Raw genomic sequence first — 15,346 nt, 5'->3', positions numbered from 1 at the left:
TCAGGGTCAAGGCCACATACCCGGTTTTCTACGTGCTAGACATGACTGTCTAGTCCCAGCTACCATCTTCATTTTCTTAATGATGAGTTTGCAGATACCAGCATAGAAAGGAAGTGCTCATACTAAAAGAGAGCTACCTTGTTTCATGTCAAAGAGAGCTACAGAGTATCTGGTGCTTTCTTCTTCCCACCATGCTTTAATCAGTTCATGTTCATGAACCTCTTGTCACTTTTAAGGGAGGTATTCTTCTACCACCACCTGCATTGATTGTGCACCTTTTTACAGAGATCTTAAAACAACATCTTACTAACATTTATTAAGCCCCCCAGTGCTTCTGTGAGGTAACCAATTAATATTATACATATTTTACTGATGGATACTTTAACACAGGATACACGAAGGCAGAGACAACAAATTACATCTACCTTCAAACATGCTTATTTGCTCCTCTAAAATTAATTTTTATATAGTGCCTACTGAGACTACTGTTAACATGTGTTATATTTGTCATCCTTAAGGCATCCCAAAGTGAAAAAAGCTTCAGTTGTCTATGATTGACTTTGAAGATTTTCTTCCGGGCACAATGAATGTTCCCATTTCAGGGAATAAGACCTACATGTTCAACAGTCTCACAGCAAAATAAAAGCATGATTTTGATAAATACAAATCTCCATGCAGAAATCAAACATTTTATGTGCATGACAAAATATCCATTCTTCCTATTAAAAAGGACATATGCAAATTCTATTAGAGAGATTTGCATCCAACCATGCTGAGTGCTATGAAATAAATACATTTGTGTTTAGGCTTTGTTGTTAAGAGAAGAGACACTCTTGATAAATCAGCAGTGGTAGCACAGGGCTTCGGTTGACTGAAGTTTTCACTATGTTAACAAAATAGACACTGATCATTAATTTCCACAACTCATGTAGATTCAAATCCTGCAGTCCTAATTCAGGCAAAACTCCCATTGAAGAGAATGAGTCACAATAAAAAGTGCTGGTAGGATGTACTGTTCAGTACTGACCTTAATCTAAGGCTCCTGTCATGCTGTATTCATTAGAAGTGTGGGCTTGAAATGTGCCAGCACTTCAAAAGAAAAATATGGTATTGAAACTCCCACTGTAGCTTCTGTGACAGTTCAGCTGTCAAAAGTTGGAATTCTACCCATTCATGTTGTTTGGGAGATTTAATTGTGCCTTTCAGAACATTCAAATGTTTTAATTGCTTTTAAATTTAGTCTTCACTCTGAATTTCCTGGGTTTCTAATAGGTGCTGTGGTTTACGACAGCATTCTTTTACAATGTTTTACCCTTAAATGTACCTGCAACATTAACCCCTGCTTAACCAAGCTGTATTTAGGACTATACAGATTAACCTGGACCCTTCTTCCTCTTCCATATGCCACGCATAGGCTGTGAAGTTCAAAAGTTGCACAGCAATCAGATTCTGAGACCCTTACTCGCTTTGAATAGTCCCTATGAAATTGGTGGAATTATTTGTGGAGGGAGGTGCCCTCAATAGGCATAAAGATGTCAGAATTGGACCCATAATGTGTAATTTTGCAATGTCTGATTAGAGATGGTAAGCTTCCCCTGCTGACAGACTACTAGTGGGGTGACAATATGTTCATGACTCTCTACTTATTGATAACAATTTGCTTTCTTTCCTTTATTTCTCCTTACAGGAATTGTTTCCATCATGACCCTCACCGTTCTTGCCTACGAGCGCTACATTCGAGTCGTTCATGCAAAAGTGATTGATTTCTCTTGGTCCTGGAGGGCCATCACCTACATCTGGTTGTACTCGTTAGCTTGGACAGGAGCGCCCCTTCTAGGCTGGAACAGATATACACTGGAGATACATGGACTGGGTTGTTCAGTGGACTGGCAGTCAAAAAAACCCCATGATGCCTCCTTTGTGCTCTTTTTCTTTCTTGGTTGCCTAGTGGCACCTGTGGGGATCATGGCCTATTGCTATGGCCATATTCTATATACAATAAGAATGGTGAGTTGAAACAAGCAAGCAGCATATGCAATGAATAATTTCAATGAAAAGGTAAATGAGTAATTGGTCTTGGAGATGTACATAGTCCCCAAGGTTTTATTGATAAGATATCCTAATCCCTTTGGCAACTTTGACAATTTCAGCCTAGAGTACAGTGCTCCTTATCTCATGTAGTATCTTTACTTTCCATTAATGTGCCTCATTTTTTCCTGTTCCCTTTCATGAAAAGCAGAATCTCATTTTGAATGCTATTAGAAAAATTACCTAGAGATAAAAAAGATAATACTTCTGACATGGGAGGGGAGTGTGAGATAAAAAAAGTCTCATGAGACTCTAAAAAGAATCCTACAATACAAATTTGATAAAGCAATAACATAAAATATTAATGCTAGCATTGATTGGAACAATAGGAATTTCCCTTTGACGACTTATTGTTCAGTAATGCTAGAGACCTGGGGTAGGTATGCATTGTTTTTATATCCAGTGCATCCCTTTTACTTTGTGAGCCATCAGTCTTTTGAGGCAATAGCCCAAACACCTCTTTTTGTAAAACACAGTTACTATCAGGGATGTTTGTTCAGATAATATTCTACATCTAGGTCATCAGTTCTAATTCAGTCCAAATCTGCAGTAATTAGAAATTGTTATTGTTTGAGTTTGGTAGTCTCAGTCCAGTTTACAGTGGACCAGCATCTATATCAAACAACTATAATTGATAGTAATTAGGGAGATACGAGTGTTACACACGTACTTCTCTCCTGAAAGTCACTCAGCTAATGCTGAGAGCTGAAGTGGCATAGAGAATGAACTATCATCTCCCCTCAAGAAGTGGTGCCACCATGTTAGGATTATAAATCAATTGGCAGGGCAGCATGGAGAATCTTGTGCAGTAGAACCTCGGTTACAGACACCTCGGGAATGGAGGTTGTCCATAACGGAAATGTTCTGTAATTCTGAACAAGAGGTTACGGATTTCAACCACGGGGAAGGGAGATGTTGCGGCTGCAACTGCAGGGGAGGGGGGGAAAAGGGAGTCAGGGCTTCTGATCCTTGGGGTGCCAGGGTTCCCAACAGAGGGCTCAGGGCTTCTGCCCCATGGGAGTACTAGAGCACAGGGCTTTAGACCTGGGGGGTGTAGAGGCTTGAGGGTCTCCATGGCTCCGTTCCCAGCTTCAGCAGGTGTGGGGGCTCTAGTTATGGGGCAAGCACTGGGGCTGAAACTGGCACCCCCCTCATAACTAAAGCCCTGAGCCCTCGTGCCCCACGTGGGGCTGAAGCCAACAATGGAGCTGCAGGACTGAAGTGCTGAGCCCTGGAGTCCCCAGCAGGGCTGAAGCCGGGAGTGGAGCCATGAGGCTGAAGCCCTGAGCTCGAGTGCTTCCCCTGGTCTAAAGCCCTGAGTCATGGTGCTCCTGAGGTCAGAAGCCCAGAGTCACCCCTGCCCAGAGCCTGGGATTCCTCTCCCCTCCCTCCCTGGGTGCAGTCCCAACCCCCCTTGACTGAAGCCCAGAACCCCAGGGCTAAAGCCCAGAGGCAATACAGTATTTGCTGGAGTGGGGTTGTCTGTGCTGCTGCCTGATTGATTACTTCCAGTTCCACAGGGTGTCCTGTTGACTGGTAAGTCTGTAACTCTGGTGTTCATATCTTTGAGGTTCTACTGTACTGGCAATTCTCATATTCATACAAAATTTGAGAAAAAAAAAATCAGCCAGAGACTAGAAACTTTCTATGTTAATGGATGGGTGCATGTTAGTTTCCCTAAAATACTTTCATTTGAATGAAGAAAAAGTAATCTGAGGTCATTTGTATGTCATTCATTTTCCCGTATCTCCACAAAATATATCTGCACCTTATTTACTACACATCCTAAATGAGCAGGAAACACACCTGTTCAGTTGCAAGAGAACTAGAGTGTCTTGAAATGGGATTAATAGTCTCTGCTCCTAAAAAACTATAGGCTAGGGAATTGAGAATTAACAAAAACTAAAAAATTAAAAGATATTTGTTGCATTTGTTTTCAGCCTTTTCCCTTTTTCCCCCCTGCAGCTTCGCTGTGTTGAAGATTTTCAGACCATTCAAGTGATCAAACTCCTAAGATATGAAAAGAAAGTGGCTAAAATGTGTTTTTTAATGATCTCCACATTCCTTATCTGTTGGATGCCTTATGCAGTGGTCTCCCTTTTAGTAGCTTCTGGCTACGGCAACCTTGTAACTCCAACAGTGGCTATTATCCCATCTTTCTTTGCCAAATCAAGCACTGCATATAATCCAGTCATCTACATCTTCATGAGCAGAAAGGTAGGTTAATCACGAACTTACGTACCTGAGCAGTCAAAGGAAGCATATGGCACAGCAGTGAGGATTATACTGGATGTGGAGTCCAGTTTTCAAACTTGAACACTTAATTTAAGGGCAGTTAATCACGCTCATTAGCGAAAGGACACCTCAGTGCAAATTTCTGACCCAAATACCCACCCAAGCACACAAATATGGAATTATTACACCACATCTTCCCCATGGCAACACTGGCAAACAGAGCGAAAACCAGACTCTTCCATCCCTCTGTTATTTGCTGCTGCTTCTATCCCAAATATGGAAACAGATATCCAAACTTTAGGTGTCCAAGTTTGAAAGTGTTTAGCCCAATATGTCCTTTAAAGCAGATCAGACTGGAAATGTAGCCAAACTGCACCCTTATTGCACCCAGAACTTTGGTGATTCAGAGGAAGTTCAACCCAGATCAGAAGCATCCCAGAACTACACCACATCTTTAATTTAGAACTGCTACAGCAATCTAGGATTTTAGCATCCTCTGCTTTACTGTCAAGTATCAGAGGGATAGTCGTGTTAGTCTGGATCTGTAAAAGCAGTAAAGAGTCCTGTGGGACCTTATAAACTAACAGACGTATTGGAGCATGAGCTTTCGTGGGTGAACACCCACTTCATTGGATGCATGTAGTGGAAATTTCCACTACATGCATCCGATGAAGTGGGCGTTCACCCACAAACAGGGCCGGTGCTACCATGTAGGCAAACTAGGCGGTTGCCTAGGGCGCCAAAAAGCAGTGCCCCCAATTTTTTTTTTTAAACAGCGTTCCTACACCCCCTCCCCAAGTGCACGATCGCCGCTCCACTTCTCCCGCCTCCCAGGCTTGTGGCGCCAATCAGCTGTTTGGCACCGCAAGCCTGGGAAGGGAGGAGAATTAGAGCGGGGGCGGCGTGCTCGGGGAGGAGGCGGAGCAGAGGTGAGCTGGGGTGAGGAGCTCCCCGGAGGGGGGTGCCTCAGGGCGGGGGGGGGGGGGAACGGAGGAGCTGCCGCAGAGCTGGGGGGGGGGGGAGGGTCGCAAGGTGGCACGAAACTTCCTTGCACCAGTCCTGCCCACGAAAGCTCATGCTCCAATACGTCTGTTAGTCTATAAGGTGCCACAGGACTTTTCTGCTTTACTGTTACTGTTGCTGCAGTGCTCAGGTTAGGGTGTGTGAGAGACTCTAGATTGGATTAGAGAAATAACAATAATACTTAACTCTTGTATAACACTTTTCATCAATCAAGGAATCAAAACACTTTACAAAGGAGGTCAGTATCGTTATCCCACTTTACAGATGGAGAAACTGAGGCACAGAGAGATGTGATTTGCCCAAGGACACCCAGGAAGCCAGTGGCAGAACCAGGAATAAAACCCATGTTTCCTGAGCCTTAGTCCAGTGTTCTATCCCCTCGAACACTGGTGTCTTGGGTTTAATATGAATTTAAATAAGACTTCTGCAGTGAAATCCAAGAGATATGGATGCTTTAAAACAAAAAAGCTCACAAACCACATATATTTGACTATGGAAAGTTTTACACAAAGTACTGATGTGACACACTCCTGAATTAATACTTCTATATGAAAAAATAAAGTATTATTGTAACCAAAGGTATATCCATTAATATATTAAGATAAGGATGTTCCCTGGAGCTGACTGGAAAAGACAGATTTTTGGCTTAAACATTTCTAGATTTTAAAATTTTGTCTTATCACAAATTGGGGCAAAGAGTCAAAATTTTGAATTTTGTTAATGAAGTTTATTCCAGAAGTTTCAAGAGGAAACTTGAAGAAATCAAGAGGTTTTGTTAAAAAAAAAAAAAAGAAATTTCATTTTGACTTCAACCTTTATTTTTTTTACAAATAAAATACAATATTTCTAAATTAAAAGTAATTTCAGAATAAAAAATCAAAACATTCTGTTCTGAAAATGTTGAAACAGAATGTTTTGACATGTTTAAAATATTCCATTTTCAATTATTTTCAAAATGAACATTTTGTCAAAAGTGACATGTTCCTGTGGAACGTTTGCTTTGCCAGTTTGGTATTTTTCCAATGGAAGGATGTTCAGTCAGAATAATTTGTGAATCTTAGTGAATTGCATTTTGGAGCAATTGAAACAGGGGAACAAAACAGAAAACACTAGCTTTGTATGAGAAAATGGAGATTTAATTTTATAGGCTTCTTTCCTAGTCTCTCTTCTGAGCATTAGGCTACTTCACTAGTGGCAATAGTCAACTTATCTGAATAAGCTTCTACAGGACAAAAGGGAATGGAAATTTACACCTGTGAGGAAGCTAGACATCTATGAAAAATCACTTGCATCATAATAAAGCTAAACACCACTATGAAGCAAAGCATCATTTGGAAATAGCCTGCACATTGCAGTCCATCTAAACATCCTTCCTAGTTTACTTTAAGCAGAGTTTCAATACTACAGAGTTCTCTATATACACAAAGTAGCATAATATGACAAAGAAAAGAGAAATATGAATATTTTCTGTCAGGGCCAGCGCTTCCACTAGCCGATCCTAGGCGGTCGCCTAGGGCGGCAGGATTTGGGGGGGCTGCATTTTGCCATCCTCGGCGGCAATTCGGCGGCGGGGGTCCTTCCGCTCCGCGTCTTTGGTGCGCTTCTGCGGCGGGTCCTTCACTTGCTCTGGGACCCGCTGCCGAAACGCCCCAAAGACACGGAGCGGAAGGACCCCCACCGCCGAATGCTCTGAGGAGGAGCGCTGCCGCCTAGGACGGCAAAAACCCAGGTGCAGCTCCTGTTTTCTGTATGGCCTTCCCTGACTTTTGGTTATCTTTTAGAGATGAAGTTTTCCAGGATCTCCCACTTGAGCTTTACAGTCATATACTTAAAGAATATTTGGAACTAAGTAATTTTGATGTAGCAGCTCTGACTCAATCCCCAGATCACAAACTGATTCCCAGTACAATACAATAGCAACCACATAAACCACTGAAGCTCACGGGGACCCATCAACTGAGTGAGATTCTGTAGGGTTGATATCTGTACATGAGCTTAATTCATCCCAGACATAATGCCTAGAGCTGGTGGGAAGTTTTCTGACAAAACGTAACTACGTTTAATTGGAAAATGCCAATTCGCTAGCCCAAAATGTTTGGTAGACTATTGCCTGTGTTTTGGCAAAAGTTTTGTCTAATCTGCATGTTTCCGTTGGAGACCTGCTGGGGTTGCAGCGTGAGCAGCTCCATAGCAGAGAGCCTGGCTGGAGTCGTCATGTTTCCAGGTACTGTTAGGCTCGCTTGCCCCACTCCGCAGCAGATGGCTTCCCAGCCCCTGAATTGGGGCTGGGTCTCCAGGAGCTGTCAGCAGAGCCCTAGGGATCATTGGAAGCAGGCTGTCTACCAGGCAGTATTCCCCAGGGACACAAAGATGGGGAAAATGATCGCAGAGGGTAACCCCTAAAAATGCTGAGGGGTCGGCCACCCAAGTCCTGAAATTGAAGCGGGGGTGCTGGGGCTTTTTCAGAGCATGGTTTTTGTGGGAATGCCCAACCACAATTCCAGGGATTTCTTTAGATCCCCTCAAGATATTGCCAAATTAATTTGTTGTGTTAAACTGATGAGTTCTCAGGGATCAAGTTCACTTTGAGTTTTTCAGGTTTGTGAAGATTTGGAAGTACTATACACGTTTTTATGGTGAAAGTAAAACCATATTTGCCACATTTAACACAGTTCTACTCTTAGAAGCCTTAACATTTTATCTAATTAGGAGAGTTGCCACAGAGTATCTTGCACTACATATCCGTAAAGTAAGATCGCATGTATCATAAGTGAGTGTGGTTAAAATGGGACAGATGAGTGCAGATCACATCCCAGATCTAACTACATTAATGTAGGGAAGCATTTATAGTTTTCCTTTCCACTACTATTTTTACTCAAAGGGAAAATTAGTTAGTTCATTGTTGCCAACCATTGGGATGTTATTGCAAGTCCATAAAATTTGGTGTTTAATAAAGTTCCAGTTTCTGGAGCCATGCAAATCACAGGAGAAACTCAGATTTTTTTTAAATGGTTGTAGGGTAAAAACTTAGCATTATGAACTCTAGAGGCTCTAAAATCTTGATTAAGCCAAACTCATGATTTTTTGGGGTGCCTGACTGAAGATTTTTGAATATTTGAAGTTGGCAATATTGAGTTAATGAAAAAAATATTAGAACTATTCTACAGCAACATATGTTCATATGCACAGTAACCAACTCCACCATAGGGTGGCTCTGGGAGTGCTGTGGTACACCACCTCGGTAGTGTTCTCTATAGAAAAGAGCTTAGAGGCAAGCATTGCAGGCTGCCTTGTCCCCTCTCCATAGCCAGCTCCTAGGCTATTGTGCCTGGCCTACTGCTCATACTTGCATGCAGCCTCTCCAGTTAGCTCCCAGTCTCTCCTAAACCCAGCTCCCTGTTACCTCCTTTTCCTGTTCTCTAAGGATTATGGAGCCCTCTACTGGCAACATATTTAACTGAGTAACAGTGATCTCAACCGGCTAGTTGGTCCCCTCCAGCTCATTTGAGTGTGTGGGGTGCATAAGGAGGAAAGGTACCCAGTAATGAGCCAGTAAGTTCATTGCACTACTCCTGGTCATTCGAAACCAGTTGACAACTACAGAAACCAGTATAACAATTCACTGAGAACTACTTGATACACTTGTCATCACTGGATGCATTGTGAAAGTGAGAGCTTTGAAAGGTGTAATTTGAATCTAATTTTTCCTATTTGCAGTTTCGACGATGCCTTTTGCAGCTCTTGTGCTTTCGCCTGCTAAGATTCCAGAGGACCGTGAAAGAAATACCAGTGTTAGGGAATGAAAAGCCAATAAGACCAATAGTTATGTCCCAGAAAGCTGGGGACAGGCCAAAGAAGAAAGTGACTTTTAGCTCTTCCTCAATCATTTTTATCATCACTGGTGATGACACCCAGCAAATGGACAACAGCAGCAAACACAATGGCACGAAAGTAAACGTGATCCAAGTAAAGCCACTATAGGGATTAAGCTACAACGTGTGTCAGAACCTGACTGGACTTTAGCCAATTAAACTGTTTGGTCATCTTCTTTGATGATAGTGTAATGAAGAAAGCACTGTCCGTCAGCTGCGAAATACTGAAGCAATTCAGTGGGTGAAACTCTGAACAATTTAATCATGGTAACTGTATAGAAATCTTTACATTTGTACCCAACATGTTGCTGGACTCCAAATTTTTTTAAAACATGATTAATCAGCATTCCTTGCACCATAGACTTACCTGGAAAATGCAGGGAGTTTCAGAAGTAGGACTTGGGTTTGCTGACTAGAATCTGATCTTGACACACACACAAAAAAAAAGTTGACTTTCAAATTGCCCCCTCTACAGTCAGACACAGTACAAAGCCGGTAGAAAGTTGCCCCCCTTTGTTTAGTCAAAGTTGTCCTGTTGTTGTTTTGGTGCTACTCATTAGGTGCCCTTAACCACTTTGAGAGGTGTTCCGGAGAAATAAAAATATATATTTTTAGAAAAAGGAAATAAAGGGAATGGTGAAGAGATGACAAAAAGGAGAGTATCAGAAATTTTACACACCACTACATCCTGCTTTAGTTTAAAAAACCCAACCAAACAAAAAACAAATAGAGGAAAATATAGATTAGCAGGGACTGAAAACCAAACCAAACTCATACACACATTTATCATTACATGGAACAGAGGCCCTGACTACTTTTTGAAAATTAAATCTGCTGTGATATTTTTGTGAGTGTAGCAGGTGTCAACCCAGCTGCTTCTGCTTAAATTTCAGATCTGAGTAATAACTTTTCCTTCTTAAAATACACTCAGCAGAACAGTTACAGAAGTTACTCTGTACTTACCTTCGTAAAAAAGTCATGGGAATTATTGCTGGCAAAAAATAGTTGCAGAGCTGCACTCCAGAGGTAGCTGCATTTCAGCAGTAGACAAGTAATTCCTATGTTTGTTGGCCTAGAATCAACACATGGGACTTGAGTCTCCTCTTCACTACATTAGTTTTACACCAGTGAACTGTATATAAATCAATGGAATTTCACTGATGTGTAATGGAATAGAGAATCAGGCCCATAGACTCCCTGGGTGGGTGTTGTTTTAGGCCACCCCTTCAGCACTTGCTGCCGATGGGGCAATATGGAGCCCCAAGTATAACTTGCAGCTGCTCCACTCTGATGGAAACTGGAGGAAAAGCAGACAGTGGGGCAAAGGGACCAGGCTGTACACCTGTCTGCACTAACAAGAGTTGATCTGGCCTGAAAGAATTAAGCTCTCAAAAAAATTAATAGGGACCAGAAACAAAAGTTCTCAGTGGGAGCCTGATCCTTGGAGATACTGACTGAACTCAACTCACATTAAAGTGACTAACCCAGTCCCCTCCCTTTCCTCTTTCAAGAAGGTAATGACAGGTGGTACTAGCTTTGAGCAGTCCTTGAACTCCGCAGACACAAGACAGATTTTTTTTCTTGCACCTATGCAGGGGTGCAGTGGCATGAAGTACCTTGTACACACACCCCTCTAATGCATCTGCACTGGTAATCTGGCTCTATATGCAATGTTTTAAATACACACACAAGGGTGAAACACTTGTCTACTTCCCTCCCCCAATAGGCATTGATTTGAGTGGTTTCATGAATTCAGATACATTTCCTTAATGTAGGTTATCAGTTTCCATGTCCAGGACCCCTTTTCCCCCCCACCAATGATCACTACCTATGCACATTTGTTTTTGCCAAAGAGAAAGAAATGCACCAGAAATCCATATAAATTACCATCCTTTCACAGAATAGTATACGTTTGATATTTTAGCATTTTATGTATTTTGAGCCTTTTATGAAAGATTAAATTTACCTTATTTATAGTACATTAAATTATGGTCAAGTATTTTCTCCTTTTGAGAAGAAAATGGCTCTTAGTACCACCTACTGGACAAATCTAGAGTTTCTGAGGAACTGACAACAATAGCATTTCAGCTTTTGGACCGAACCATTTTGCTTTTTGCCCTGTTGAAATTGCACAGAAAGCTACTGATTTATTTTATAAGGAACTCTCATAAAATCAACCTTCTTCAGAGAGATCCTGTCATGGATTTTAACCCCCAGTTCACATGAGTAAGGAGTTACCATGAAATTAAAAATAAATGAACTACTAGATTTAAAAATAAAAATTTTTCCCCTGCAGTATTTGCAACCCCAAAACAATATATGTTATGAATGTCACCATCTATAACACAGTGTGATAAAATAGTAAATGAAAAACAAATAACCAATTTATAGTAAATGTCACTATTTCTACACATAAGGACATTTTAAAGAAATACTAGGACTGAAATTGATTTGTATATTGCTCTTATGTGTTTAGCACACTGGTATCCCATTTCCTCACCATATAGCTCCAACATTATTTTTGTTTCTTTGATAAAAGCAGCTTTGATGCAGACATTACAGGCAGCCACAGGATTCAAGGATGCTAACAGGCAATCTTGAGCAAGGACCAGTAGCATATTTAATATCTTCCATTTCTGAGGTCCCCTGAAGTAATTGGCTTAGTTTGTAGCAAGGGAGATTTTTAACTACAGGTGACCTCTTGAAGTCCCTCACAGCCCTATTTTTCTATGGTTCTTCAGTCTACTTTGAGGATGATCATAGATCATTAATCCATTTTACGGGAGACTAAGAGCCTGATCTAGCAAAGTGCTGAGTGAATGGAATAGGATTTAAGGGTGTTTAGCAGCTGGCAGAATAAGGCCTTTAACTGTCTAAAATAACCAAAGTACAAGAGGAAAAAGAGATAAGAAAACGCAGGAAAGGGAGAAGGAGCAAAAAAAAAAAAGTTATAAAATTTAGAAATTCTTTAGACAAACCTGTTGCAGAACTGAACTTTCAATCCATTCAATGTTTAAAAAGAAATAATCCAATTTAAGATGTTAAATTATAAAAATAAGACATTTCAACTAGAGTGGCTAGAGCACCATTATGACCTATGGTCAGCCCAGTTCATTTAAAATGTTTTTTTCATGGATTATAGCAATATAAAAGAAACACAGATAATAATTTAGCATACAGAAAGCTATTAATAGCTCAGCAGTTGCAGTAGATTCAGAGGGTGAAATTAATTTGTTGTGCAGAGGATCAGCTGAAGGCCTGCTGCACCATACAACCCCTTCATTGCGGCTTTGTGGGGAGACTAGATATAGTATAGCAGTTCAGGGGCACCTCCACATCTCCTGCACGCTATAGAAGTGGTCCCCAAACCAGATCTACAAAGTATCAGAGGGGTAGCCGTGTTAGTCTGAATCTGTAAAAAGCAACAGAGGGTCCTGTGGCACAAGTCTTGCAGTCTTGAAGTGAGGTTCTTACCCACGAAAGCTTATGCTCCCAATACTTCTGTTAGTCTTAAAGGTGCCACAGGACCCTCTGTTGCTTTTTACAGATCTACAAAGGCAGTTGTGAGGGGTTGTGGTGAGTGTTGAGGATTTAGCTGCTCCAACATGCTGCAAATAGTGTGGAGGGGATTTGACAACTCTTCTGCAGCATAGAACCTGTGGGGACAGGAGGGCTATGCTGCACCCCCACTCCTTGGGTTATGGGATGGGTTTCATCACTTCACCTCCCACAAAGAGTTGGATTACTTTGGCTTTATGCAGAAATGGACTTCATTCATGAGGAAAGGTGGAGCCTAGTCCTCCTCTCATAAGGTTACTAAAGATAAGTCAATTAAGTACTAAGTCATTACAAGCGAACTATGTTTCCAACTGGTGTGTCTTAACTGAAGAGATTACTGGAGTACTGCATTGTGTTTAACCATCCAGAAAGAACAGTCTAATCATTGTCAAACTGGGGGAGGGGAGCATATCTAGTGGGCCCTCTGGGGGTCTGTCCAAGTGCTAGTCAATATTTTCATTAATTATTTGGAAAACAGAGTGGAGAGTGTGCTTATAAAATGTGTGGATGACACCAAGCTGAGGAGGGTTGCAAGCACTTTGGAGGACAGGATTCGGTCTCGATAAATTGGAGAATCGGTCTGAAATCAACATGATGAAATTCAATCCAGACATGTACAAAGTACTTCAGTTAGGAAGAAAAAAAGCAAAACACGCAAACATAAAATGGGGAATAAGTGGCTAGGCAGTAGTACTGCTGAAAAGGATCTGGAGGTTATAGTGGATCACAAATTGAAGGTAAGCCAACAATGTAATGCAATTGTGAAATGGCTAATATTCTGAGGTGTATTAACAAGAATGTTTTGTATAAGACACATGAGGTAGTTGTCCAGCTTTACTTGGCACTGGTGAGGTCTTAGCTACAGTACTGTGTCCAATTCTGGGTGCTACACTGTAAGAAAGATGTGAACAAACTGGAGAGGGTCCAAAGGAGAGCAACAAATATGATAAAAGGTTTAGAAAACTTGTCCTATGAGGAAAGATTTTAAAAAGTTGGTATTTTTCGCCTTGATAAAAGGAGTCTGAGGGGGACCTGATAGCAGTCTTTAAACATGTTAAGGGCTGTGATCAATTGTTCTCCATGTCTACTGAAGATAGGACAAGAAGTAATCAATTTAAATCTGCAGCAAGGGAAATTTAGGTTAGATATTAGGAGAAACTTCTTAACTATAAGGATAGTTGAGTTCTGGAATAGGCTTCCAAGGAAAGTTGTGGAATCTCCATCATTGGAGGATTTTACGAGCAAGTTAGACAAACACCTGTCAGGGATGGTCTAGAAGGTATACTTGGTCCTGACTCTCTTCAGGAGGCTGGACTAGATGAACTCTTAAGGTCCCTTGAAGCCCTATGACAAGGGTACACTTATCCATGGCTTATACTACACCAGCTTTCAGCTCAGGAAGAGGATATTGAGTGCACAGTGTTGAGAGAGAGAGAGAGAGGCAACAAAATCTAATAGTAATAATGGAGGCTTTCAACTACTGTGACAAAGTTCCTCCTCTATCTTGGTGGGTCCTGTGCTTATTGGCGGATTTTCTTGCCTCAGAGATTCACCATGTGGGTTGGGGAATAGCCCAGAGACCTTCCCCTCTGGAAGAACCCACAGTCCAGGTTAATTGGGAGGTTTGGGGGGAACCCGGGCCCACCCTCTACTACCCACATATAAACAAACAGTTCAAATATTACAAGAGGACAAAGATTGGAGAAGGAATTTCTTGACACCTTAACTGACTACTTTTAATAATAGCTGGTTCTAGAGCACATTAAAGGAGTTTCTAGTCTCAACTTAATCATAAGTAAACTCACAAGAGTTGGTTGTATTATAACGATAGCTGACACACTAACAGTGGCCACAGTATTATCAGATTCAAATCCTAAAGGCAGGAACAGTACCAAAAACTAGCATGCTGACAGTCCACTTTAGAAAGGGGCACTTAAAAATAAAGGAGGAGAAACTAGTCAGAAAGGCCCTAAGATCTAAATAAAGACAGACTTCTTCAATTTGGCATGAAGTCTACTTAAAGATACAGTAACAGAGTCTTGGAAGGCATGGATATCCCTAATAAGAAAAGAGAAAACAGGGAGGCAAGGAGGTGGCCAGTATGGTGAAGTGGTTAAGTGCAAGAGGTTATTCAGGCTAAACAGAGATCCTTCCCAAACTAGAAAACCAACCCCAGTGAAGCCAACAGAAAAGATCATCTGGGAGACATTTTCAAAAGCATTCAGGAGCACAAATGTGATTTTCAATGAAATTGTACTCCTACTTCCCTCAGGAGCTTTTTGAAAATCTCACCCACAGTGCAGCAGAAGGAAACTAGGAGGGATAAGAAGGATTATTGAAGAGCAAATTGTCAAAGGTTTGAGACATTAATGAATGTATCAGAGACAGGAAGCCTGCAAGAGAGCTGGTCAGTTCACTGAATCACCAAAGATAAGAATGTTGCAGAGAAGGTAAGTGATTTCTTTGCATCTGTTTTCAGCCCAGAAGATGTTGAGGAAATGCCTACTCCGGACTCACTCTTGTCAGGTAATAAAGATGGGATACCATCAGAGACCATGTGTCAGAAAAGG

General features: G+C 41.4%; 1 protein-coding gene across 1 annotated transcript in view; it reads left to right on the top strand.

Annotated features, from left to right (window-relative positions):
- The window catches only part of OPN3 (opsin 3), a 39,628-nt gene extending 28,026 nt beyond the window's left edge, over window positions 1-11,602 (top strand). Inside the window, exons 2-4 of the mRNA XM_065589126.1 lie at window positions 1,688-2,007; window positions 4,054-4,305; window positions 9,064-11,602. Of these exons, the coding sequence (XP_065445198.1) occupies window positions 1,688-2,007; window positions 4,054-4,305; window positions 9,064-9,327 (836 nt within the window). The 3' untranslated portion in view covers window positions 9,328-11,602. The remainder of the gene's footprint in view (window positions 1-1,687; window positions 2,008-4,053; window positions 4,306-9,063) is intronic.
- The last annotated feature ends 3,744 nt before the right edge of the window (window positions 11,603-15,346 follow it).

The sequence above is a fragment of the Chrysemys picta genome, chromosome 3, assembly GCF_011386835.1.
Source record: "Chrysemys picta bellii isolate R12L10 chromosome 3, ASM1138683v2, whole genome shotgun sequence".
Classification (NCBI taxonomy): Eukaryota; Metazoa; Chordata; order Testudines; family Emydidae; genus Chrysemys; species Chrysemys picta.
The sequence above is the reverse complement of the archived record's forward strand: the minus strand, read 5'-3'. Positions and strand labels throughout refer to the sequence as shown.